The 25510-nt window shown below is 41.3% G+C and overlaps 6 protein-coding genes and 1 long non-coding RNA gene across 11 annotated transcripts; 4 read left to right on the top strand and 3 right to left on the bottom strand.

Annotated features, from left to right (window-relative positions):
• The first annotated feature begins 1798 nt into the window (after positions 1–1798).
• LOC108029370 (maltase A1) lies at positions 1799–4072 on the top strand. Its single transcript, XM_017101598.3, has 3 exons — positions 1799–3172; positions 3482–3677; positions 3737–4072. The coding sequence occupies exons 1-3, from the start codon at positions 1843–1845 to the stop codon at positions 3942–3944; spliced, it is 1734 nt and encodes a 577-aa protein (XP_016957087.1). The 5' UTR covers positions 1799–1842; the 3' UTR covers positions 3945–4072.
• LOC108029346 (uncharacterized) lies at positions 4051–8973 on the bottom strand. Its single transcript, XM_017101537.3, has 12 exons — positions 8756–8973; positions 8243–8352; positions 7834–8183; positions 7403–7772; positions 7166–7340; positions 6698–7111; positions 6055–6288; positions 5645–5754; positions 5235–5584; positions 4786–5155; positions 4546–4720; positions 4051–4491 (listed from the first exon to the last, which is right to left on the bottom strand). The coding sequence occupies exons 1-12, from the start codon at positions 8913–8915 to the stop codon at positions 4076–4078; spliced, it is 3234 nt and encodes a 1077-aa protein (XP_016957026.3). The 5' UTR covers positions 8916–8973; the 3' UTR covers positions 4051–4075.
• A 1446-nt stretch (positions 8974–10419) lies between these two features.
• On the top strand, positions 10420–11185 carry LOC127011059 (uncharacterized). The gene is made up of 2 exons (XR_007764094.1): positions 10420–10510; positions 10847–11185. It is a non-coding gene; the product is annotated as an uncharacterized LOC127011059 (long non-coding RNA).
• A 216-nt stretch (positions 11186–11401) lies between these two features.
• Positions 11402–15420, top strand: LOC108029738 (probable cytochrome P450 4ad1). 5 transcript variants are annotated; one of them, XM_050888144.1, is made up of 10 exons: positions 11472–11537; positions 11594–11954; positions 12790–12899; positions 12955–13234; positions 13984–14053; positions 14110–14236; positions 14302–14463; positions 14552–14792; positions 14851–15033; positions 15094–15420. In XM_050888144.1, exons 2-10 carry the CDS (start codon positions 11789–11791, stop codon positions 15303–15305), a joined length of 1551 nt encoding a protein of 516 aa, XP_050744101.1. In that variant the 5' UTR covers positions 11472–11537; positions 11594–11788; the 3' UTR covers positions 15306–15420. The 5 variants fall into 5 exon arrangements, with proteins under 5 accessions (XP_043947719.1, XP_050744102.1, XP_050744101.1 ...); XM_044091784.2 differs by lacking the exon at positions 11594–11954 and having other exon boundaries at positions 11402–11537; XM_050888145.1 differs by lacking the exon at positions 11594–11954 and having other exon boundaries at positions 11417–11537; positions 12837–12899.
• Positions 15421–16454: 1034 nt separating this feature from the next.
• Positions 16455–17088, bottom strand: LOC108029734 (larval cuticle protein 4). The gene is made up of 2 exons (XM_017102221.3): positions 16984–17088; positions 16455–16926 (listed from the first exon to the last, which is right to left on the bottom strand). The coding sequence occupies exons 1-2, from the start codon at positions 16993–16995 to the stop codon at positions 16600–16602; spliced, it is 339 nt and encodes a 112-aa protein (XP_016957710.1). The 5' UTR covers positions 16996–17088; the 3' UTR covers positions 16455–16599.
• A 1817-nt stretch (positions 17089–18905) lies between these two features.
• Positions 18906–19570, bottom strand: LOC108029735 (larval cuticle protein 3). The gene is made up of 2 exons (XM_017102222.3): positions 19421–19570; positions 18906–19363 (listed from the first exon to the last, which is right to left on the bottom strand). Exons 1-2 carry the CDS (start codon positions 19430–19432, stop codon positions 19037–19039), a joined length of 339 nt encoding a protein of 112 aa, XP_016957711.1. The 5' UTR covers positions 19433–19570; the 3' UTR covers positions 18906–19036.
• Positions 19571–20420: 850 nt separating this feature from the next.
• On the top strand, positions 20421–21108 carry LOC108029737 (larval cuticle protein 2). Its single transcript, XM_017102223.3, has 2 exons — positions 20421–20558; positions 20620–21108. The coding sequence occupies exons 1-2, from the start codon at positions 20547–20549 to the stop codon at positions 20986–20988; spliced, it is 381 nt and encodes a 126-aa protein (XP_016957712.1). The 5' UTR covers positions 20421–20546; the 3' UTR covers positions 20989–21108.
• The last annotated feature ends 4402 nt before the right edge of the window (positions 21109–25510 follow it).

Genomic DNA, 25510 nt, shown 5'->3' with positions numbered 1-25510 from the left:
TGAAGAATAAATCGATGACTGTACACAGATTCACGAACTGAATCACAACCATCCATTAATGCCTACACCCAAAATTAAAAAGCTACACTGTAATTTTATTTTGCATACAGTACAATATTTCTAAAAATATATTATAAGACGTTTTGCTTTTGTAGCTAGCTTGGTTATTCATACTTGTATTACACCGATTTGGAACAGGATCCTCTTTGTCACTTTTAAAAATCACTGTTCCCCTTTAATGCTCATGAATAAATTGGGGCAATAGTATTCCTGCCTATTTATTGCTAGGTGACAACTCTCTTATACTTTTTAAATAATTTATTTGCATGTACATCCGCCATTAGCTAAATACATTTCTCAACCACAATGTGCGCTTTTTGGATAACGCAGCCATGTAATTAGTCACTTTTCCCGCATCCCTATTCAAATAAAACGAAACGAATTTCTAATTACCAAAAGACATTGTCAACCAGTGGCGCACACAGGACTTGTTTGTTTGGGTTGGGGTTTTAAGCTTAGTGAATCCAAGACTTGGAACAACATTGCACCCAAACTAGTGTATATTTATACGAGCAAGGAAGCAGGCACTTGTCAGGTGAAATATGATGGAAATGGAATTTTTCATATAAAGCTTTTCTGAGCCTATTTTAATAAAACCTTTTCTGATATCCTTCTTCCAGGTACGCTAATTCTGCGAACTTAATTGAATCCTTGAATCCGTGCCACAGAACCCGGAGGAAATAATCTTGTGTTTTCATAGTGTGCTCGTTTAAGTACACTTACTCATTAAACTACCTGGGGCAATCCACTCGTCGTGGTTTTAATTCAATTAAAATGCGCTCTCGCCATTTGGATTCGCACGTGTGCTTACTCACCTCTTCCAGTCCCGCAACCGGCATCATCCCCGGAGGCGATTCCGCCCTAAATCAACAAGCTCTTCAGTTTGCGGACACAAAAGCTGAGCTCGGCTTAGTTATTTTAAATCGATGTAATTGGTAAATATATGGTTGAGTTGACTTTTTAAGCTTTCATTAAAAATCAATTGGATTTAGGGTTGAGAAAGAAAACTGACACAACTAATTAGCTATTTTAAAAAATATGCATACATATTTAAAATTAGCAGTTCATATGAAATGTCAATAATAAAAATGTAATTATTCAATAAAATATACCTACTTTTGAAGCAAAAGCTCCAACTGAATACCCAAATTAGCAGAGGTCAAAACTAATTAATGTAATCTGTTTCAAGAAGTAAGTATACGATTGCTTCCCTAATATGTTTCACCGCTTCTTAAAGCACTTAACTTATCAAGCACAACTTGACTAACTTTGATAACAACAATTTGGACAGTATTGCCACAATGATTATGTTTTGTCGCGTTTGAAATGCCCCACAAAGCTTCCACAAGGTTATCACAAAAATATTTCCAAAACACCGCTAAGTTTATTAATCATAGTTTTCCAGCTTACTGTTGTTTATTTACTTGCAGTTGAAGAAGGTGGATTTGGCCGCCTGACTATCAGCTGACTAACGTCCACTTCAAAGCCCTACCATAACAAAACCCTGGAAGTTGGCGAAGATACTTGCCTCTAAAATCGGTACTTTTCCAGCAATCAAAGGTGTTCGGGAGTCGGTTAATCGCTTTACGTAAAGCTTCGCTGGGAGCGCGAAAACAATGACAGTTTCGGTTCGCAGACTTGAGCACCCTGAGAACTCATGTGAGCTGTTTGCACAGCAATTCAGCTGGGCACTCCAAGTGGGCCAAATCTCGATAGGAGCCGCCTTATCGGGCGGTATAAAAGGCAGCTGTCAGCCCCCCAGTCGGAACAAAATCGAACAAAATGCGCCCGCCATCAGCTGCCTGCGTCCTCCTGGCCATCGTTGGCTTCGTGGGAGCCACCGAGTGGTGGGAGAGTGGAAACTACTATCAGATCTACCCGCGCTCCTTCCGGGACTCCGATGGAGACGGCATCGGGGACCTCAACGGCGTCACCGAGAAGCTGCAGTACCTGAAGGACATCGGCTTCACGGCCACCTGGCTGTCGCCCATCTTCAAGTCGCCGATGGTGGACTTCGGCTACGACATCTCGGACTTCTACACGATCCAGCCGGAGTACGGCACCATGGAGGACTTCGAGCGCATGATCGCCAAGGCCAAGGAGGTGGGCATCAAGATCATCCTGGACTTTGTGCCCAACCACTCGAGCACCGACAACGAGTGGTTCACAAAGTCGGTGGACAGTGACCCCACCTACAAGGACTTCTACATCTGGCACGACGGCAAGGTCAACAACGAGACCGGCGAGCGGGAGCCGCCGAGCAACTGGAACTCCGAGTTCCGCTACAGTGCGTGGGAGTGGAACGAGGTGCGCCAGCAGTACTACCTGCACCAGTTCGCTATTCAGCAGGCCGATCTCAACTACCGCAATCCGGCCGTCGTCAACGAGATGAAGAACGTGATCCGCTTCTGGCTGGCCAAGGGCGTTTCCGGCTTCCGCATCGACGCGGTTCCCTACCTGTTCGAGGTGGACCTCGACCGGTACAACCAGTATCCGGACGAGCCGTTGACTAATGACCCCGTGAGCTGCCCGGATCCTGACGACCACTGCTACACGCAGCACATCTATACGCAGGATCAGCCGGAGACCATTGACATGGTGTACCAGTGGCGCGAGTTGGTGGACACGTTCCACGAGGAGCACGGCGGCGACCAGAGGCTGCTCATGACAGAGGCGTACACCAGCTTCGACAACCTCATGAAGTACTACGGCAACGGAGTGAGGAACGGCTCCCACATCCCCTTCAACTTCGACTTCCTCACGAGCATCAACAACGCCTCGAAGGCCAGTGACTATGTCGACCACATCAAAAAATGGATGGACGCGATGCCAGCTGGCGTGTATGCCAACTGGGTGCTGGGCAACCACGACAACAAGCGAGTGGCCTCCCGCTTCGGCGTCCAGCGCACCGACCTCATCAACATCCTGCTGCAGACGCTGCCCGGCCACGCCGTCACCTACAACGGCGAGGAGCTGGGCATGACCGATGTCTGGATCAGCTGGGAGGACACCGTCGATCCCAATGCCTGCAACTCCGACCCTGACAACTACTACGACCGATCCAGGGACCCGGCGCGATCGCCCTACCAGTGGGACGCCTCCTCCAAAGCAGGTAAGGGAATTCGAATCTTAAACGTTTGAGGTAATAACATTCAAAGAATATTACTTAAAGTAGCTTCTTCTCAAAAAAAAGCAAGTCATCAATAATATTTAATTTTTTGACTTCCCCAGTTCCCACAATAACTTTCTGATAAGAAATAACGTGTCACACTTTGATTATAATTATCATAGCCGAGCACACAAAATAGACAAGTGTTTTAGAAGTCTTTAGAGCTGTGAATAAAGAACTTTTTAAGGTTGAATTAAGAGAGTTTAGGTACTTAAAGCATATTGATAATAGCAATTCCTATCCCTTTTTAAGGCTTCACTAGTGCCGATCACACCTGGCTCCCAGTGGCCGATGACTACAAGACCAACAATGCCCTTCAGCAGCTGCGTGCCCCTCGTTCCCACCTGCAGATCTTCAAGAAGTTGGTGCGAGTCCGCAAGGAACCGTCCTTCCGCCAAGGAGAGCTCAACATTCAGGCCGTCGATGACGATGTGATAATCTACTCGCGGTGAGTGAAACGGTCCTTAAACTTCACACCAAGTGCTAAGTATTTTCCACACCAAACAGCCAAAAGACCGACAGCGATCTCTACGTGATCGTTCTCAACTTGGGCAGCACCTCCAAGACCCTGGACCTCACCAAGTACTACGGACTGGGCACGCAGGCGGAGGTCATCACCACTTCCCTGAACTCGCAGTACGTCGATGGCGATGTCATCAAGCCCTCGGAGTTCGTGGCCAATCCCTATGTGGGCACCGTGCTTGTGGCAGTTTAAGCTAGTGTTATTCAAATAAGAGACAATAAAGTAGCAACCTCACGTAGAATGTAAAGTAAACATCTACTTAATAAATCAAAAAAGTTGCAGGCCTAAAGGTAGGCTATTTAACTTTTGTCAAAACATTATATTCAAAGCCTCTGCTTCATGCGCAGATGCAGACCATTCTCAGACTTCAGAGTCATAGCAGCCGATAAAACCGGATCATATTTATGGATATGAGCATCGCGCTTCTTCTTCTCCGCTGGAGGAAGGCCCAGGGTCGTACTTATAGAGCCGTCCATAGAGAGGAGCCCATCTAGAGCAGGCAACACCTCGAAGTTTTGAATGATCTTGGACACCACTGTCTTGATCTCCAGCAGCGCGAACTTCTGTCCAATGCAGTTTCGAGGACCGGCACTAAAAGGCACGTATTCAAAGGGTCCCGGCTTCTTCAGGTCAAAACGATCTGGTCGGAATCTGTGAGGATCCTTAAAAACACGATCGTTGTATCCCAACATGAGCAGCCCCAAGTTCAAGGTGGTGCCCTTCGGCACAAGATCGCCATCTAAATAGAAATCCCAGATAACAAAGAAGCGTAAAATAAATCCCATTTGCTTACCAATGAAGTAATCTCTCTCCGTAAAGCGACCAATAAAAGGAACGCTTGGATAAAGTCGTTGCGCCTCCTTAATAAACAAATCCAAGTACTTCATTTGGGAGATTTCTTGGAAGGTGGCATCCCGACCAAGTCCCGAATCACCCATTACTTCGCACTGTTCATCAAATAGTTTTTTCTTTAAGTAAAAAATACTACCTAAAATTAGTTAGACCGTTAAAACTTGCTCTGCCAATGGGTCACCTGTTCAGTTTGATGTCTGGAGAGCAGGTAGACTGCGAAGCCAACTCCAGATGTGGTGGTGTCATGCCCCTCGAACATAAAGGTGGATACTTCTTCGTAAAGCTCCTGGGAATTTAGAGGACGACCATCCACAACGGATGAAAGAAGAGTATCCAAAAAGGCCATCTTCTTGCGGGAGAACTCATCACCCCGGTTGGTTGACTCGTCGCCCGACTTTCGAGCTTCAACTCGCTTGGCTATTATCTCATTGGTGAAGTCCTGGAGGGTTTTAAGAGTCCTTCTATAGGCTGGATATTCAGGTGCAAAGCGAAAAAGAAACTCATGTCGCTTCCAAGGATTAAACGCTCTCATCTTGATCATGTAGGTAATACTAATAGGGTATTACATACAAAATGGACTTTAGAAATGACTTTGAACGTTAAAATCAGTATAGTTCAAGCCATACTCACTCTTTGAAGGCTTGAACAACTGAGGAACTTCGGTTCTCCATGGCGCCGATGGACACGCCCATGGCAGTCTCGCAAATAACATCCAAGGTCAGATAGTGGGCTTCCTCCTGGAAGTCGAAGATGTTGTCTCCGTCTGCCACTTTTTTAAGCTGGTCTATGAACTTGCTGGAGTTCTCGTTCATCACCTCGTGGAAGTCCTGCAGGATGTTGAAGTGAAAGGCCGGAGTGATCATCTTGCGGTGCTTGTGCCATTTGCTGCCAGTGCTAGTCAGAAGTCCCAGTCCCAGCCAGGGATGAGTTAGATCGTACACGTCGGACTTGGATATCAAGGTCTGACTGCTAAGTATGAACTGCGCAAGAGCTATAATATTCCTTTAACACCATAAAAAATGTATCGAAGCCAAACTCACCTCCATGTACTTCGGACTAGTGACCATAATATTCGAGTATAAGCCTATCCAGTAGCGAAAGTTATTCTTCTCGTACTCGTGCCACCAGCCAAAGAATTGGTTCAAAATCTCTAAGAAAGTAAAACGACCATTAGAAGTTATAAATATTTGTTGGGAGAAGTCACTCTAATTCTCGCTTATTCTCTTCCCAGTGTAAAGTTGAATATTTTTCGCACGTATTACTACAGGTATTAGGTATTAGCGCTCTATAGCTCCCTTTTGCTTAAAATCACACTAATTGGTCCGCATTAAGATCAAAGTGCGCGTGATATCATTATATAAATTTTTATGTGATTAGACACCCAGGGTGCAGTGATATCTAAGGGGACTTTGATCCCGAGTTTCAATGAAAGCACTGAGATGGCATTTACCTGTGGGAGTCTTTCCCATCTGATGGGCATTTCCCACCAAGGGCAGCATACTTGGCCCCCGAAACTTGTTCAACATTCGTTTTCGCCGCAGTGCTCCTAATTCGAAATAGGCGACCAAGACCAGCGGAAGGCCAATAAAAACGCACAGCACTATCCACATTTTGAGTGCTACCACAGACAACCGATCGTTGCAGCGAGTAAATCGGATTTGAGTAAAAAGTGGAAGACTCTCTGCTTAAATACTCCAACCGGTTGCGGTAGCCAGTTCTCAGTCTCTCGCTGTTTGGTAATATATAGCTCTCAAACGGCCTATGACAAAAAGACAAAAGAAATTTATATGCGTTCAGCATGAACAGTCAATGTGCTGCATGCCATCCTCTTGCGATGTAAAGCTTACAAAAATACATTGTGCAGCTAGGTATATGCAACTATAATTTTGAATCAGTGTAGTCCAAAGTGCAAGCCAAGTTGACGAATTGAACGTTGTTTTTGTTTATTTGTTCTACTTCCACTGATTAACAGTGCCTTAATAATTATTGCTGTGGGGAAATCAGAATTAAATCCAAAAACAGTTGATCGGATTTAAAGCACCAAACTTAACAAAGCGATGAGCAATGCTCACTTCGAGATTAGGTTGGGCTCTAGGTTCTCTCCTTCAACCGAATATGCAGCCCGTTTTCGGATTTAAGGGTCAACACGGCGGAAAGAATTGGATCGTACTTGTGGCGACAGGCGTCGCGCTTTATCCTCTCAGCAGGAGGGTATCCCAGGGTGGTGTTGATATACCCGTCCTTGGAAACAAGCTCATCCAGGGCTGGCAGCACCTCGAAATTGCGAATGATCTTGGAAACCACAGTCTTGATCTCCAGAAGAGCGAACTTCTGTCCAATGCAGTTCCGTGGACCGGCACTGAAGGGCACGTACTCGAAGGGACCTGGTTTCTCGAGCTCAAAGCGCTCGGGACGGAATCTGTGGGGATCCTTGAACACTTTTTCGTTGTATCCCAGCATCACGAGACCCAAGTTGAGTGTGGTACCCTTGGGTACAAGATCACCGTCTGAAGGAAAAGTGTGACAGTGGATGGATTTTACTTAGTCAAAACAACATTTACCTATCACATAGTCCTTCTCTGTAAACCGGCCAATAAAAGGTACACTGGGATAAATGCGCTGCGCTTCCTTGATGTACAGATCCAAGTATTTCATTTGGGATATTTCCTGGAAGGTGGCGTCTCGATCCAATCCAGTATCCCCCATTACCTCGCGTTGCTCCTCAAATAGTTTTTTCTGTTTTACAGAAATCAGCCGTTAGCTTTAAAAATAGTTGTTGCAGAGTGCTACCACTTAACCTGTTCATCTTGATGTCTGGACAGCAAATAGACAGCGAATGATACTCCCGAAGTGGTGGTATCGTGGCCCTCGAACATGAAGGTGGACACCTCTTCGTACAGCTCCTTAGAAGTCAGGGGTCGACCGTCGATAGTCGACGACAGCAGAGTGTCCAAAAAGGCCATTTTCTTGCGAGCGAACTCATCACCCTGGCTTGTCGAAACTGATCCCGACTTGTGGGCCGCAATGCGCTTATCGATGATCTCATTAGTGAAGTCCTGCAGCGTCTTCAGAGTCCTACTGTAGGCCGGGTAGTCAGGAGCCAATCGATACAGCGTCTCATTACGCTTCAGGGGGTGGAAAGCTCTCATGTTGATGTTATAGCACATGCTGTGGAAGGTAGAGAGAAGTACTAGTGGTTTTATAGCTGCAAACAAAGCCCCAAACTCACTCTTTGAAGGCCTGCACAATGGAGGAGCTCCGGTTCTCCATGGCATTGATGGACACTCCCATCGCTGTGTCGCAAATAACGTCGAGGGTCAGATAGTGGGCCTGGTCCTGAAAGTCGAAGATACTGTCCCCGGCAGCAACCTTCCTCAAGTGCTTGATAAACTTGCTCGAGTTCTCGTTCATCACCTCGTGGAAGTCCTGCAGGATGTTGAAGTGGAAGGCCGGGGTGATCATCTTGCGGTGCTTGTGCCACTTACTGCCAGTACTGGTCAGAAGTCCCAATCCTAGCCAGGGATGTGTCAAGTCATAAATGTCGGACTTTGTGATCAGCGTCTGGCTGCTGAGTATAAACTAGGAAATAATAAAATAATGTAATCATCGTGAGTATGAAAAGATCCCTGATAACTCACCTCGAGGTACTTGGAACTAGTGATCAATACATTTGAGTATGTTCCGATCCAGAAGACAAAGTTGTCCTTGCCAAACTGATGCCACCAGGAGAAAACCTGGTCGAGAATTTCTAAATAGCCGTAAAAAAGGCCATTAGTAGGCGGATCACGAGTCACTATCAGCGTGCGACAATGGTGTTCCAAAGGTTTTCATTGTTTGCTTTTGACATGCGATTTTCTGTAACCAACATTGCCCTACGCTGTAAACTACAGCGCAATCGAAAACTCAACAAGTCTGTATTATTTCAAGATTCTGGACATGGCTTTCGATTAACCCACATTCTCAAGTGGCAGTTGCCCCATTAACTGATAGCTGACAGCCTAATGTTTCGGTCGTAGTCGCTGGCCCAAAATAACCTAACTTGAATAGCCTTGTCGCTGAGTCGATTCAATACGCAGTTACCTCAGTCACAACGCTATTCGAGATGGGTAATTTCGAGGGTTTCCTTCTACCGGCATTCAGGAAAAACCCACCTGAGGGATTCTTGCCCATTTGATGAGCATTTCCCACGATGGGAAGGCCTTTGGGGCCCTTGAACTTGTTTAGCACTTTCCTTCGGCGGAAAGTGCTCAGCTCCAGATAGGCGACCACCAGCACCGGCAGGGCCAGAATAAGATACAGCACGAACCACATTTCCGATCGCGAGTACCAAGACAACCGCTCGGCCGCGAAACTCCGGGATTATGAGAGATGTTTTGGGCGGACTGCTGGTTTAAATACGAGAGATTCCAGCCGGCTCGTAGGCGTTTGACTCTCTTTCGTAGCCGTTCGTGCGATCAAGCAAGAGCCCCCGAATATAAGTAAATATTTCGGTGCTTTCAGCATGACTAGCCACTTTAAAATCAGGTTTTTAAGAGAAACTCCTCTTTTTATTCAGCTGAATAAATAAAAGAGGCACAGAACAAACATTTGAAGAAATGCTCTTCAACATATAGTCACAACATGCTATTTTATTAAAGACAAACTTTTCACTGATGAGAAAGATTTGAAGATAACTCCCCTCGCAAAAAATAAGAGAGATTACCCCAACAACGGAGAAACTCTCTTTCGGAATGAGCACTGGGCCTTATCAGCAGCGAGCAAAAACATATGAACCTATGTCCTATGGAGTAGAGTACACAAAATTTACTTACAACTTTTTTATTTTAGAGAAGATGAAACAAATGTAATATAACTTGCATAAATACTCCTACTTTCATTTTCTAAAATTTTACAAACCAAGGTCTTCAGATTTGTGCTTTATGACCAGTTTCATGGCTTTAATAGCTTAAGCTGGGCGCTTCTTTTGATTTGGTACAATATTTTTAAGCAATGTATGTGTGAATTTAACAAATATGCAGAAAAACTAGAATATTGTAATTTGGTATAAAATTTGTGTCAAATTTGTAGTGAGTAAAGACAAAACGTAAAAATTTACTTTTTCGTATTATGAATATCGAATAAACAAGAAAGAACTCCCAGCTCAAGGCGACATTGGTGTCGAATGTCTTAAATTATATCTACATTAAAATCTGAATGTTAATTATTGACTTTCTTACTATAGTTTTCGAGATCTTAGAACTCATGCGGACAGGCAAAGGGACATGGCTAGTGATCAAGAATATATACTCTATGGGGACCTACCCGCTTCTTTCATGAAATAGAAAGACGTAAAATTATTACGTGTCAAAAGTTCTAACCACCGCCCTAATTTCTATCAGCAGCCGACTAACAACTATTTATATGTATGTAGATTTTTCTTCCCGGTTTCATGACGGAATCAATGTCGATTTTAGTATTCCGAACTAAAATCAATCTTGGTTTTGACTTTGTTGACGAGGGACGTGAGGGTAAGGGTTAGAATAATGAAGAGTGAGAGGAGAGACCAAACTTCTATCTTGAAGTTACCCCGAAGTTAAACCAATTGAAAGATATTGAAAAACTGAGAAGATTGCAAGTTATATATCTATATTATTGTCTTTATAAAACCTTTTACAGTGTAGTTATTTTTGGGTAGTTTCTCTCGGTTATGCAGATAACGCTGTGGATCTTATCAACGTGCTCAAGCTCAAGATAAGCCATCGAATGAACGGTTACGTGAACACGAGGTGGCAGTCAATTATGCTGTACCTCTATAAGCTTTTACTTTAAGCGCAGTTCCTAAATCAATGTCAACGAGAATAGAACGTATAATAAAACTCTGTCCAACAATTACATAAAAGGAAAACTTCAATTAAAATAAAATAAAAGTAAATTGAAATAAGAATTAAATAAAATCAAATAATTACATGAATGAACTACACATAATTTGCATACCAAGACTTTAGAACTATGAATTTGTTTTGGAGAAAAAACGGTGAAAGTGTAAAGGGGAAAATTTAGGAAATTGAATCTGCCTGATACGGTGTGGATAAATGCCCCGCCTCTTATTCTTACTAAAAATACGCGAACATTTTAGAAAGGGTTTTCTTAGGCGAGTAACAAAGCTTTATTCGTCACAAAAGTAGTTATCAGAACATCCCTCGCTAAGAAGTTTTGGTTTGACATGTTTGTAAAGCAATAATAAACATCATTTCTTATTTTAGGTGCAGGGGTTTCTTAAGAAAACCTTCAGTAAAATGAAGAAATCAAATGGACCATCCCACCCATCAATCAATTAGAATAAAAGGTTACTACTTATCAAATTATCTATTATTTGAGTTTAAAAAATAATAATTTTATGTTATCTAAAATAAGTGTAAGTAATGTTTATAATTATTGCGAAAAATTAAAAATAGGATTTAATTTAATATTGTACGTTGTAAAAAATCCATCACAAAACTACAATTATAAGTTATCCGATTTTGCAACACCACTTCTCCATAAATGTATACTCAATAATGGCTGTAAGGCCGTAAGGCTAAAATATATATCCAGTTAAATAATTTGGCATATTTATTTAGAACGGACTCTGGGAGCGAGATCGTTGCGATGAAATGATACATACCGAAATCAAGATCGACGAGATAATGAAACCAAGAACGGTTCTTCTCGAAATCAAAATCGTTTCGATGTTGAAACCGAGAATGGTCCTTCTCGAAATCGGGAATGACCATTCTCAAAAGCCCGTCCACAAACCGAGAAGACTTTAGTATTTTTAGTATAAATCGATCTTGGCTCACTTTTGAGATCGAAAATTTGAAAATCAGGAACGTCGAGAACCATTTTTTCCCCGAGTGCAAGCAACACATCTCTGGCGGTGCCAATCAGCCTTTAGACCCACGCGTCACCAGTCAAGTGAGTCAACTCCCAGCAGGTAGCCCAGTATGATTACACTTATCAATTACCGGCAGCAATAAACCGCTGTTAATTGTGGCTTTGACAGTGTATTTGTATCGGCTGCAAAGATCAAAAAGCATGCAAAAAGTTGAGTTAGATAAGCTATCGACGGGCTTATCGGCTGTGAAAATGGTCAGGTAATAATCTGCCACGGTTCCTGGTGTGTCCAGTCTGGATAGAACAGCGAGCGAGAACAGTTGACCGGCAAGATGTTTCTGATAGCGGCTGCCATTATTTTGGCCACCATTTTGGTGTTCAAGGGAGTGAGGATATTCAACTACATAGACCACATGGCTGGCATAATGGAGATGATTCCGGGTCCCACCCCATACCCCTTCGTGGGTAATCTGTTTCAGTTTGGCCTCAAGCCGGACGGTGAGTACTAGCCGGAGAGCCTGCCTATATTTATGAACTCTTTAACGTTTCATGCCAAAGTCGTTTGTCTGATCGAATCCTCCAGAACCTTGGGTATTTGCAGCGATTCAATGCTTTCAATTCCCTTTGGTATAGTTGGTATCGAGTTGCACATTTGGATCTCATCTCGAATAGTGTCTGATTTCCTCGACTTATTTATTGTAATATTTGCTACAGCTTTCATCAAGTTCTGTGCGCATTTCCCAAGTGCCTTCCTTCGCACAGCTGAATAAATTCGGTCTTGTTTTCCGCCCTTCCCTGCACGTGCCTAAAGTAATCATTTCAAATGCACAATGCCCAGGGGGAAAAAGCGATGCTGCACTATAATTTTCGAGGATATTATCCTGCTTTCCTGCCCAGCTGGCGCTCCAATTCAGGGCGGACTGCCTCTGGCTGCACATTGCTATCCGATTGTTATTATTGTGTTATTTTTATGCCAGCCTAGATTGCTCTTCCCTTATGCTGGGGATAAGATATCTGAATGGCTGCCATATTAGTCGACCGCGCTTAATACTAGTTTATTGTCTGGTCCGTCCCTTAAAGGGCTACGATTAATTAGTATTTGCCAAACGGTAACAGGATCCATTTTAATTTTAAGCCCTCGAGTAATACAGGTAATAAAAGGATGTGTGCAACAGCGAGCCAGGCTTCGGATTTTATTGCAACGACCATAAGTTAAGTTGAAATGGAATGTTCCATAATCCGGCCCATTGCAAACTCTAGTGCTGTGCAAACGAGAACTTGTTGCCGATAATTAAAGTGGTCGTGGGCCACAAACATGTCCTGTCTTTCACAGAATACCCCAAAAAGGTTTTGCAATATTGTCGGAAATATGATTTTCAGGGCTTCCGTTCCCTGGTCTTCCTGCAGTACCACATGATGTTGAGTGATCCGGCGGAAATTCAGGTAAGCCGTCCCTCACCGCACCCACCCCCGCCTGCTCATTGTGTTTGCCCTGCAGAACATTTTGTCAAGTTCATCGCTGCTGTACAAGGAGCACTTGTACTCCTTCCTGAGGCCCTGGCTGGGGAATGGGCTGCTGACCAGCTCCGGAGCCCGCTGGCTGAAGCATCAGAAGCTGTACCTCCCCGCCTTCGAGCGCCCTGCCATCGAGGGCTACCTGCGAGTGGTCAACCGAACGGGCGGCCAGTTCGTCCAGAAGCTCGACGGGCTGTCGGCCACGCAGGAAGTCTTCGATGCCCAGGAGCTGGTGGCCAAGTGTACGCTGGATATTGTGTGCGGTAAGTGAAGTGGACCCATCATAGCTATTTTCCAAGGCAAATTGTACGTGCACAGCTAGAAAATTATAAGCATTGTCTATCTGATATTCTCTTAGTTTAACCTAAATGCCATCCAACCTAAGGGTATTGGTTGTTATTTAAAATAAATTATAAAAATTAGAATTGGTTATGTAACAACAACTATCAAATTAATGAAATAACACTAGTTGGTAAACAAGATAAAAAGTAACGGGTTAGGAATCAACTGAAATTTCATTTTAAGTTTACCTATAAGAAAATATGGGATAGCGTACCCCCAAGGATTCCGTGGTACAACTTGGAAAGCTCAGTTTTTAATTTTCAAAATATTACTTTAGGACAAGAGAAGGCCAGCACTTATTTGGCAGTTATGTATCCTCTGTGTGTACGACTGCCAAACTTTACACATTTGTCATGTCGTTTTTAGGGCCGAGTTTCGCTCTTCGGGCGTTTCGCTCGTTTATTTTTTGTAATTTATTAAGAACGTTTTATAAATAAGATTTATTGCAGAGAAAATGGGTACAAGTGGCGCGATTGTGCGGGCGTAAAAGTTTCGCGGTCGAGGTACTTGTCCTCGACAAAGCAACGTGTATTGTGGGGCCACTGAATTGAGGAATTTCCCTGTTGGCCTTTGGTAATTTATTGAGGTTTTTCGGGATTCGTTCGGGTTCATTTGGCCTGCTTGAAGCTGCACATTTTCACCGGCTCCTTCTCCCCCAAATATTCCTCAGAAAACGCCACTGGCCAAGCCAGCAGTTCGCTGAACGGAGAGCCCTCGGATTTGCATGGCGCCATCAAGGAGTAAGTTCAAGCTGAGAAGTCTCCGGACTAAGTCTTAAGCCACTTCCGTTTCCTAGCTTATGCGATGTGGTGCAGGAGCGCACCTTCAGCATTGTGAAGCGGTTCGACGCCCTCTTCCGACTCACCTCCTACTACATGAAGCAGCGCAGAGCCCTCTCGCTCCTCCGAAGCGAACTGACTCGCGTGAGTTCCGGCAGAAGTGTGTGGTTACGGGACCGTCTTAAATTCGTGGGTTTATCTCCTCCTAGATTATCGCGCAACGTCGACACCAGCTGGCCGAGGAAGACACAAGTCAGCAAGGGCAGCCAATCAATAAACCCTTTCTCGACGTTCTGCTGACCGCCAAGCTCGACGGAAGGGCCCTCAAGGAGCGCGAGATTGTCGAGGAAATGTCCACCTTTATATTTACGGTATGCCGGATTAATAAAACCCTCTTTTCAATTTCTTAAATTTTAAATAATATGTATGTGTTTATTTAATCTGTAACTTCTGGCACAGGGTCACGATCCCATAGCCGCCGCCATATCCTTCACCCTGTACACCCTGTCTCGCCACTCGGAGATTCAACGCAAGACTTTCGAGGAGCAGCAGCGCGTCTTTGGCAACAACTTAATAGGAGAGGCGGACTTGGTGTCCCTGGATGAGATGGTCTACCTGGAGCTGATCATTCGAGAGACCCTGCGTTTGTATCCGTCAGTTCCGCTGATTGCCCGAACCAACCGCAAGCCCATCGACATCAGTAAGTTGTGCCGAGAAAGTCGCTTCGTAAAGTATGACATAATGCTCGACACTTGCAGATGGCACCAAGGTGGCCAAGCGCACCACGGTGATCATGTGCCTCATCGCCATGGGCTACAACGAGAAGTATTTCGATGATCCGTGCACTTTCCGGCCCGAGAGATTTGAGAACTCCAGCGGAAACGTGGGCATCGAGGCTTTTAAGAGTGTGCCATTCAGTGCAGGACCAAGACGATGCATTGGTAGGTGCTTCCTGGGTTTCAACGTTTAGTCCATTCTTATAATTATGTGTTTATAAACAGCTGAAAAGTTCGCCATGTACCAAATGAAGGCGCTGCTCTCCCAGTTGGTGCGACGATTTGAAATTTTGCCTGCCGTAGATGGACTTTCCTCCGGAATCAACGATCATTCCCGAGAAGACTGCGTCCCTCAGAGCGAATACGATCCAGTATTGAACATTCGAGTCACGCTTAAGTCGGAAAATGGCATTCAGATCAGGCTGCGAAAGCGATGAGCCGAATATTGCCAAATATTGCAACCGAACATCTATTACATAACATACATAAAAATGTATTTGTTACACTTCTTGATTTTTAATTTAATATTAAATAAATTGTGCAATTATTTTACTTCGTTCAATCAAACTCCTTTCCTCGTCCAGACTGTTGGCATTTCTGAGAGCAGAACACGTTTCGCATAGTTCACATCCCGTTTTCCTTGCAAATTTTCAAAGTTGACTTGGCAAATAATTCATGTTAATTTGCATGCATTCGTAGATTCGCTGCTAATTAATATACAATTCAAGCAGATCACCATTTTGGTCGATATTTTATTGCACAACAAAATTGAGTTCACACTAACAATAAAAATTAGGTGTGCTGAGAAACCACTAAAATGATATCACTTTCATTTCATCAGCCCAGAGAAACATCTGGGTGCAGAGTCGCAAGAATGCTTTCTGAAAGATTAAGAAAATTCATGCTAGAGCGAGGATTGTTCTCGTACATGAAAAATGTTCTTGATTTATCGGCAAATTTTAAGCTTTGTTGTTCTCGACCTTAAGCTTATCTGCTTTGGGTTACAGCAGTTTTCTACGTTTTTGGAATTTTGAAACTGCTTTGAGTCTATATTTCAGTATTTCTATTTTGTTTTGTGTAAAAATCGGATGAATATGTAACGTAGCCGTAATAGAAACTACCAATATATTTTTCTAACAGCCTTCTTTAATTACATGTTATTTAATTAGCATATATTTTGTTAGGCCCAAAAATAGATTTGCTCTTATGTGCACCGCCCGTCTTTGAATTCGTGCTGTTGATTTTGAAAAGAGACAACCCCGATTAGCAATTCATTGCAAATTAGTATTAACTTCAAGCGGATTTCCAGTTTCGTTTTCATTTAATTTCATAATATGTTTCAAGTTCAGATGGGGATGAAGTTAGTTTCTTAAAAACAACTTAAAACCATTTTAAAAAGTGAACAAAAATCTGCTTGATGAGCCACACTTGGTAAACTGCTAATTAAACAGGTTACGATAGCCCTAGATCAATCAAGTGGCACCCAGACAAAGCGTAATATTCCGAAGCAGAGCTCGCTGTATCGATCCGAATAAACCAAGCAACCCGTACTCCCGTTAAGATCAAAAAACATCTGCGTAAAAACATTTTTTGCCAAAGAATATCGAGTTTATTTCAAGTCTCGATAGTCAAACTTATGAAGTCAGCATGCTGTTTAAATTCTAAGGGTTAGAGGACAAGGTCATCTGGAGTTGCACCAATTCGTGGTTGAGTCCTAGCCGCAGGGATCGCTTATTCCTTGCTGGGGTGGGCCTGAATGTAGGCGATGGCCTTGAGGATGGCCTCTGGGATCGGGGGGGGAGTGGGCAGCAGGTCGCTCTGGGGCTGGTATCCGTTCTCGTCGGCCTTGTAGCTCACACGGACGTGCTCGCCCTCGGGGGAGATCCACTCGAAGACTCCGTCGATGTTTCCGTGCACATCTCCGGTGGCCGAGGAGGCGACACCGTTGTCCAGAGCCAGCTTGCTGACGAAGCCATCGGCGTTCACATCGTTGACCAGCTCCTTGACCTCGGCATTTTCGTTGGCGGCCACCAGGGCGGCAAGGGCGCAGACAAGCAGCTAGGATATTCCAGAATTACTTATCGAACTATCCGAACTCGATTCCCAGGTACTTACGATCTTGAACATTTTGATTTTGTTTGATTGTCAGACTAGAGAACTCGTGAGACTGATGCCAATTCGGGCTCGATTTTCGGCTTATATACGCAGAAGCCGTCGTCGCCCCACGAAGCCCCAAGCTGATGCAACCCGTTTTTAATTAACATTTCGGCCAGCATAAGCCTCGTTTTGTATTGCGGACTGGTTGGAAGTGACATATTCGTCGGCGATAAAAGTTGTCTGCTGCATTCTTTTTGCTTTCACTAGTCTATGCAAATTGCTACCGTAATTATTCTGAAAAGATTCCCAGAATTACGCTACACAAAAAGGTTATGTCCACCTTATCTTCGAAATAATTCGATGATTACTCATCTGAAAGATTATGTGCAATGTTTCGAGTTAAGTCCCAGGTAGGAGAAAGTAAAAAGTGCTGGCATTGAATAAGACAAATTTGATCAGGTAGTGAGGCTTCCTTAAGGTACTCTTGTAAAGCATACTTTTTGGAGAGTGAGAAACGTCAAATATCAGTTACAGGCTTTTTTCGCATAGTTCTATTTCATCTGATAAAAACAGCTTGATCGAGCTAACAGGGTGATCCTTACCCAAAAATTATTTGTCATAAAAGATATTAACAACAGGAAAACCGAATCTAAAAAGATAAAGGATCAAAAAATGCTCATATAGAGCACATTTTAAAATTTTAATAGCTTAGAATACCTATTTCTCTTATTAGCATAAAATAAAAACTAGTTTTAATTTCACAATATTTATATATTCATTTAAGAATTATTCGTCCTTAAATCACGCCTGCAACTTCCATACTTTTTTATTAAATCGTTCTTGTTTTTAGTCCAAAAATGATTTGATTTAAGAATTATTCATACTTGATTGAAACCCAAAGGTTCTTAAAACTAGTATTTTCGGTCTTGAAAATTCGTGCTCCAAATAATATATAATATTTTGTTCTCAGGTACTGTATTTTCCATGCTTGGCGAAGTCTTGACGATTTACCGCCCTGATTTTCACCAATGCTTGAATTCAACGAGCAGTCAACTTCGTCTGTCCGCCTTTAATATCCGCCACCAATAAAGTTAAGGTTAATTGTACTCAATTCGGTCATCGAATGCCGCTGGTGTTCTTTGACGACAGGGATCCTTTGTTGTTTCTTCAAGTGATCCATCGCCCGTTTCGATGCGACACGCGTTTTTTGGCATAATGGTTACGCGCTTAGCGTGGGTGGCGCACAAGTAAGTATCTTCGAACTGAACTCGGCTTTTATCAGAAGTTTTCTGAAGAGCTCCGTAAAGACTTCGTTAAAAATAGAACCCTGTAAAGAGCTCAGTGTTTGAGCAGGACACTTAAAACCAAAAACACTTTAAAAGTGTCTTTCGATTCCATATTTCTTGGGATCTAACTGGTCTTTTTCAGATACCTAGTAAAATGGGGACACCTTTTAGAAACTCGGGTGTGTACAATACCGGTCTCTTACGAGCGTACGAATTTTATGAACGTTTTGATCTTTGCAGATTTCCAATTCTTCAGCTACCTAGTGCGGTTCGTCACTACGTAAACTGTCGTCCACATTGATATGATTCTCAATAAAAAAGATATCAAATATCGAAGATATCTTAAATACCAACATTAAATGTCTATAAAATGATGTATGACAATTATGATATATCGGCATTAAGAGTGAATGCTTGAATCGGTATACGTACATTCTCAGAGGCAGGTGCCTCTGATAGCTCTACGTGAATAGTTCAAAGAACATTAAATACAATCGGACCGTTCTTAAAACGTTTTTTTAACGCAAATATACGAGTATCTTCTTTGTGATAGTGTTGATTATAACATTACAAGAGACATCTGAATATTTATGTATAACTTCCCAAAGATATATTGCGATTTTAAATGCCTGATTCAAAACACTCTCGCTGAAGTGAGATTGCAAGATTTGATTTATTTTCGGATTCTGTAACAATATTTTCTTAAATTTAAAACAGCAGGAGAGGTAGGTGTACGCTCAAGCTTGCTGTCTCCAATCTTTCCAGTCCATAATCAGTGGGGTCGCTTAGTTCTTGCTGGGATTAGCCTGGATGTAGGCGATGGCCTTGAGGATGGCCTCTGGGATCGGGGGGGGAGTGGGCAGCAGGTCGCTCTGGGGCTGGTATCCGTTCTCGTCGGCCTTGTAGCTTACTCGCACATGGACACCCTCGGGGGAGATCCACTCGAAGACTCCGTCGATGTTTCCGTGAACATCTCCGCTGGCCGAGGAGGCAGATCCGTCGTCGAGGACCAACTTGCTGACGAAGCCATCGGCCTGCACGTCGTTGACCAGCTCCTTGACCTCAACATTGGCGTTGGCGGCCACCAGGGCGGCAAGGGCGCAGACAAGCAGCTAGGATAATCCAGGATTAGACGGGGAACTATTCCATACTCCTTTTGGCGTACTTACGATCTTGAACATTTTGATTTGGTTTGATTGTCGGACTAGAAAACTTCTAAAACTGATGCCAATCTATGCTCGAATTTGGGCTTATATATGTTTTAAAGCTGATGCAATGTGGGTTTATAATTAAGTCAAGATGATGCGGACAATAAAAACCGTCTGGCATGCAAATTAATCCACTTTAGAAATTATTCAAAAAAAAACTGGGTGTTGGAAGGGAAAATGGTTTAGCCACTTTCGATAGCAGTTGAACATTCTTTAGGATTTATTCAACCAAAATTAAGCCACTGCTATGCCGTATGCAAAATCAAACAGAACCAGACACTGAATAATTAATATTCTGTATTTACTCGCACACACAAAAAGAGTAATCCGAAAAATATATAGTATCTGCTTGAGACAAATAAACAATGTTTGTAGCATAGTTTTTGGAGCCTACAAAATGGCTTATTCAAGTTATATGGCTTAAAATGACAACTCTGTTCAAAGCTTTTTGAGGTTGTTAAATTTAGCAGAGCCTTCCAAAATAAGAGGAATTATTAAATCTTGATTATAAAAAGCAATGTCAGGCTAACCTGATAATATTTGCGGAAATGTATCTATTCGTGTAATTCAAAAGTTTGAATTGCAAAAGCATCAACTATATTAATAAATATATTAGAAGTAAAATCAAATAGAAAATATATTAAGTGTTTCAAATAATAGGATAAAAGCCGTGTACCTTCGGTACAATACTTGTGATTGGTAATAAAGGTTAACTATTTCTGACTTGGAAAGCTGATAAAGGCTTGACCAAATCGAAACATCATCAATGGACTCGGAATCTCAAAACCCGAACTGCACCACTCCTCAGAAAGTTCTATTGAAGCATGCTTCATTTTGTCATCAGTTTAGCGGCGCGAGACTTGTTTTTTGACATTTGTATCGCAGTGTCAAGTGGCGAATTTATGGGCTCTGACTTTTGTTGGCATTATGAGCGTTTTGTGCGCTCGATAACTTAGGCACTGCCAAATAAGTAATAAGTAATTAATACTGGGAAGAGACTGGATTAGGAATCATATATAAAAGCTTCACCGGAGCAGAGTTGGTTATCAGTCAACGATCGTTCTCGACCAGACAGAAATCAGCCAAAATGTTCAAGTTTGTGAGTGGCTAACAGGCTCAAAATGAACCCATAATTAAATTGGATGAATCCTTCCTTTCAGGTGATGATCCTCGCCGTTGTGGGAGTGGCTACCGCCCTGGCCCCAGTTTCCCGCTCCGATGATGTGCACGCCGACGTCGTCTCCCGATTGGACGATGTTCGTGCCGATGGATTCGACTCCAGTCTGCACACCTCCAACGGAATCGAGCAGGCCGCCAGCGGAGATGTCCACGGCAACATCCACGGCAACTTCGCTTGGATCTCCCCCGAGGGCGAGCACGTTGAAATCAAGTACGTGGCCGATGAGAACGGATACCAGCCCTCGGGAGCCTGGATCCCCACTCCTCCTCCAATCCCAGAGGCCATCGCCCGCGCCCTCGCCTGGCTGCAGGCCCACCCCCCAGCCCCCGAGCAGCCTCGTCATCACTAAGGCCCGTAATCCTGAACCCGGACCGCTCCACGGACTGTTCTCCCGAAACGAATCGCCCTAGTTGTTTAGCTGCACTTCTTGACTTTCAAAAAAATACATGCACATGCCTAAAACAGTAAATTATTGATTTTATTCTTGTTTGGGAATTTGTTCTCGGAGCTGAATATTATCAATTTCTATCAAAAACAAACACATTCCAAATGGTTACCTTTCTCTGAGCCCAAAAAAAAAACTCTTTAATCCTTTAAAAGTTTAACGATAAAATCACAGCGTACAGGGGATTCTCAAAAGACTCAGAAATTACTGATATAAGTATTGCAATATATCTTAAATCAATCAAACGAATTTATTATATTATTACCCAGGGACTGTAAATAATAATCTGATATTTGGATAAAAAAATTATTATTTCTTAAGCCTAATTTTATCAAAAAAATTAATATAAATACATTCCTTGTTATTAAATAATTATAAATGTAAAACAAAATAAGAGAAATTTATCGTTGGTTGCTTGGACTACCAGACCACCTTTACTGTGTTAAACAATCCTAGCGGTTGGTAGCGGTACTACTGACCGCGTGAAAACATTTTTAACTTAGTTAGAATTAACTTTTATAATAGCAATGCGGTTGGTACGATTGTTCTTGGTTATGTGGATATTGATAAAAAAATTCAATTTTTATTCACACTTTAGAGAAATCTTCAACAATATGGGTATCCTGCTAAAAAAAAAAAAACAAAAGATGAGCTTCATGCTACACGCTAACCCCAATTTTTTAGATTTAATAGTTTTCAAGACATCAGAATTCATGCGAACGGACAGACAAATAGACGGAGGGACTCTGCTATTGATCCTGACCAAGAATATATATTCTTTTTATATATAGGGAGAACACGCTTCCTGCTACCTGTTACATATTTTTCTGCCTTTCCCTTTTAATGATAGGTAGGGCGCCATTATGCTATTTAAGACCTTTCCGAAAAAAGTGTGCTGGTTAGTGTTTTAAGTTAATCGATGGGTATTGACAATCTAAATACGTATCAGTTATAAAATCAGTTCATACATCAACATTTTGAGCACTGCAGACCACTATGGGAAGATTTGCCATTTTTATGGTATGGTAAGTAAGATATTTTTAAACGGGGTTTTTTATTGTTGTTATATATAGTTTTTGGAAAAATGGGCGTGGTTCCGCCTTCCCTTGCCGAGAAAAAAGGTTTAATTCATTTACAAAAGTTGAACATATAGCAGTATAAACTGTTACACGAATTAAATAACTTTATTAGACTTGACCGTTCTCTTTTACTTCTTATTCGCAATTGCCTGGTTTTACATAGCGTCGGGTTTAACATACGATTACTTGAAGTTGGCTGCGATCAATATCGATACTTAACATTATACCAGAGTTGCCAGATTGGTCGCTTTATCACAGAAGATACTTGTAGATGCTAGAGACTATTGAATAGCTAGCCGTTACATTCAAATACTAGTTAATATACACTTACATCGAAAGGTTAGAGTTACCTATACATATACATAGCAGAGTTGTACATAGTTATACTTATAGCAAGTCACTAATCCTACTACAAACAGATGTTAGGCAAAATTATTCAAAACAATACAACTAAAAACCTTATTGCTATTTGAAAAAATTAGGCATTATCATCACTTTCAAGCTTTTCGTCAAATATAAAACCAAAAACGTTAATTTCATTTTCGTTTTCCTCAAAAGATTGATCCAGGCCTTCAAATTCGCATGACAAGAGGCTAATTATTTGTGTTGGAAAGGCCATACTTTTATGCATTCAAATTCGCTTCATAAGGTTTGCTGAAGAAATAAGAGGATCTGATGTATCTAGTGCTCTATTGAAAACATCGGTGAAATTAAGAACTTAAATCAGCTGATAAAAAATCTGCCTCATGATGCCTCATTGTATTTCTAATCACGTTCTCTTGGAGCATATTTATTCGAGTAGCTGTATGGGCCACAAGATCTTGCAGAGGAACCTTAGCTACAGTTTCGCTAATATATAAATATATACGAGTATATATTAGAAGGTCTGCAGAGCTTTTTTTGTTGAACTAAATCTTTATATTGAGGGTAAATGTCGGCATCTCTGTTCTTTGTTAAGTCTTGATCCAATAAGATTACTAATGCCTCGTCGTTTGATGCTCGAATAGGTCGTTCTATTGGGTTTGTTAAAATCTGCGAATGTATATTAAGGACTACAGCAAGATCTAAGAGTCCCTGAGATCGAGCAGCTTTACTTGCTGTTTCAATTAGCAAGGAAACGTTGCTCTCGTGTGCTTTCGATAAGGCTGCTGCTTCTTTTCCTTACACTTCTTCCCCTTTAGCCGGATAAGACAACTTTGGGCGCCGTTTCTCAATTTCACTTGATTCACCGAAATTAATTTCCATAGCGCTTTGCCGCCAATTCCTTTTGAAATAATTGTTATGCTTTAAAACATCAATTTTTATACCCTTGCAGAGGGTCAGTTTTAAAGCTATCGGGCTGAAACTTTCCCAAAAGTCTTTTTTCTATTGCAGGTGGTATATAAGTCGGAACCAGCCGCATCGGACAACTATATCTTATAGCTTCCATAGGAACTATCGGCGAAAAAATAAGAAAAAAATTATATTTTCGATGTTTTTTAACATATACCTTTCTAAGCTTGGATATAACATTTTTAAATTAGTTCTGAATTTCGAATTAAATTTTATCAAAATCAGACGACTATTATAGCTCACATAGGAACAATCGAAAAATGAGTGGTAAAATAATATTGAAGAAGAAAGGAAGTTAACTTCGGCAAGCCGAAGATTGTACACCCTTGCAGTTATAAAAAATAATTGATAATTTTATTAAATTGAATTCGAAATTTATAAAAATGCAACAATTTATATTTCCAATATTATAAGATAATTTGTCAAAAAGCCCCAAAGCTATAATTTGTTTCACATTATTTCCCACCAATTATCCGATCGTTCCTATGACAGCTATATGATATAGTCGTCCGATTTTAATAAAATTGAATTCGGGATTCAGAACTAATTAAAAAATGTTATTTTCAAGCTTATAAGGTTATATGTTAACCTTAAACACAAAGGATATAATTTTTATTTCATGTTTTCCTACTAATTTTTCAATCGTTCCTATGGCAGCTATATGATATAGTCGTCCGATTTTGATATTATCTAATTCGAAATTCAAAACCCAATAAAAAATGTTATTTCCAAGCGTAGGAGGTTATATGTTAAAAAACACCGAAGATATAATTTTTCAATATTAATTTACCACTTATTTTCCGATTGTTCCTATGGGATGTTCCGATTGTTCCTATATGATATAGTCGTCCGATTTTGATAAAATTTAATTCGAAATTTAGAACTAATTTAAAAATGTTATATTCAAGCTTAGAAATTTATATATTTAAAGTTATAATTTTTTTTTAATTTTTTCCCCGATTGTTCCTATGGGAGCTATAAGATATAGTTGTCCGATCCGGTTCCTGGATCCGACTTATATACTACCTGCAATAGAAAGAAGACTTTTGGGAAAGTTTCAGCTTGATAGCTTCAAAACTTAGAGACTAGTTTGCGTAGAAACGGACGGACAGACGGACATGGCTAGATCGACTCGTCTTGTGACGCTGATCAAGAATATATATACTTTATGGGGTCGAAAACGTCTCCTTCACTGCGTTGCAAACTTCTGACTGAAATCATTATACCCTCTGCAAGGGTATAAAAATTATATTTTCGGTGTTTTTTAACTTATAACGTCCTACGCTTGGAAATAACATTCTTTATTTGGCTTTGAATTTTGAATTAAATTTTATCAAAATCGGACGACTATATCATATAGCTGCCATAGGAACAATCGAAAATTTAGTAGGAAAACATGAAATAAAAATTATATCTTTTGTGTTTCTTAACATATAACCTTATAAGGTTGAAAATAATATTTTTTAATTAGTTCTGAATTTCGAATTAAATTTTATTAAAATACCCTCTGCAAGGGTATAAAAATTATATTTTCGGTGTTTTTTAACTTACAACGTCCTACGCTTGGAAATAACATTCTTTATTTGGCTTTGAATATTGAATTAAATTTTATCAAAATCGGACGACTATATCATATAGCTGCCATAGGAACAATCGAAAATTTAGTAGGAAAACAAATCTTTTGTGTTTCTTAACATATAACCTTATAAGGTTGAAAATAATTAAATTTTACTTTTAACGTCCTACGCTTGGAAATAACATTCTTTATTTGGCTTTGAATTTTGAATTAAATTTTATCAAAATCGGACGACTATATCATATAGCTGCCATAGGAACAATCGAAAATTTAGTAGGAAAACATGAAATAAAAATTATATCTTTTGTGTTTCTTAACATATAACCTTATAAGGTTGAAAATAATATTTTTTAATAAGTTCTGAATTTCGAATTAAATTTTTTTAAAATCGGACGATTATATCATATAGCTGTCATAGGAACAATCGGATAATTGGTAG

The sequence above is a fragment of the Drosophila biarmipes genome, chromosome 2R (genome assembly GCF_025231255.1).
Source record: "Drosophila biarmipes strain raj3 chromosome 2R, RU_DBia_V1.1, whole genome shotgun sequence".
NCBI lineage: Eukaryota > Metazoa > Arthropoda > Insecta > Diptera > Drosophilidae > Drosophila > Drosophila biarmipes.
Note: the sequence above shows the minus strand (reverse complement) of the source record. Positions and strands in the feature narration are given on the sequence as shown.

Coding starts and splice junctions, on each gene's coding strand:
- LOC108029346 (XM_017101537.3), bottom strand. CDS start 8,915: ATGTGGTTCGTGCTGTATCTTATTCTGGCCCTGCCGGTGCTGGTGGTC. Junction 7,341..7,402: donor CCAGACATCAAGATGAACAG/GTTAAGTGGTAG, acceptor TCTGTAAAACAG/AAAAAACTATTTGAGGAGCA. Junction 6,289..6,697: donor TCGGTTGAAGGAGAGAACCT/AGAGCCCAACCT, acceptor GGAGTATTTAAG/CAGAGAGTCTTCCACTTTTT.
- LOC108029738 (XM_050888144.1), top strand. CDS start 11,789: ATGTTTCTGATAGCGGCTGCCATTATTTTGGCCACCATTTTGGTGTTC. Junction 14,464..14,551: donor TGTCCACCTTTATATTTACG/GTATGCCGGATT, acceptor CTTCTGGCACAG/GGTCACGATCCCATAGCCGC. Junction 14,793..14,850: donor CCGCAAGCCCATCGACATCA/GTAAGTTGTGCC, acceptor CGACACTTGCAG/ATGGCACCAAGGTGGCCAAG.
- LOC108029370 (XM_017101598.3), top strand. CDS start 1,843: ATGCGCCCGCCATCAGCTGCCTGCGTCCTCCTGGCCATCGTTGGCTTC. Junction 3,173..3,481: donor GGACGCCTCCTCCAAAGCAG/GTAAGGGAATTC, acceptor TCCCTTTTTAAG/GCTTCACTAGTGCCGATCAC. Junction 3,678..3,736: donor GATGTGATAATCTACTCGCG/GTGAGTGAAACG, acceptor CACACCAAACAG/CCAAAAGACCGACAGCGATC.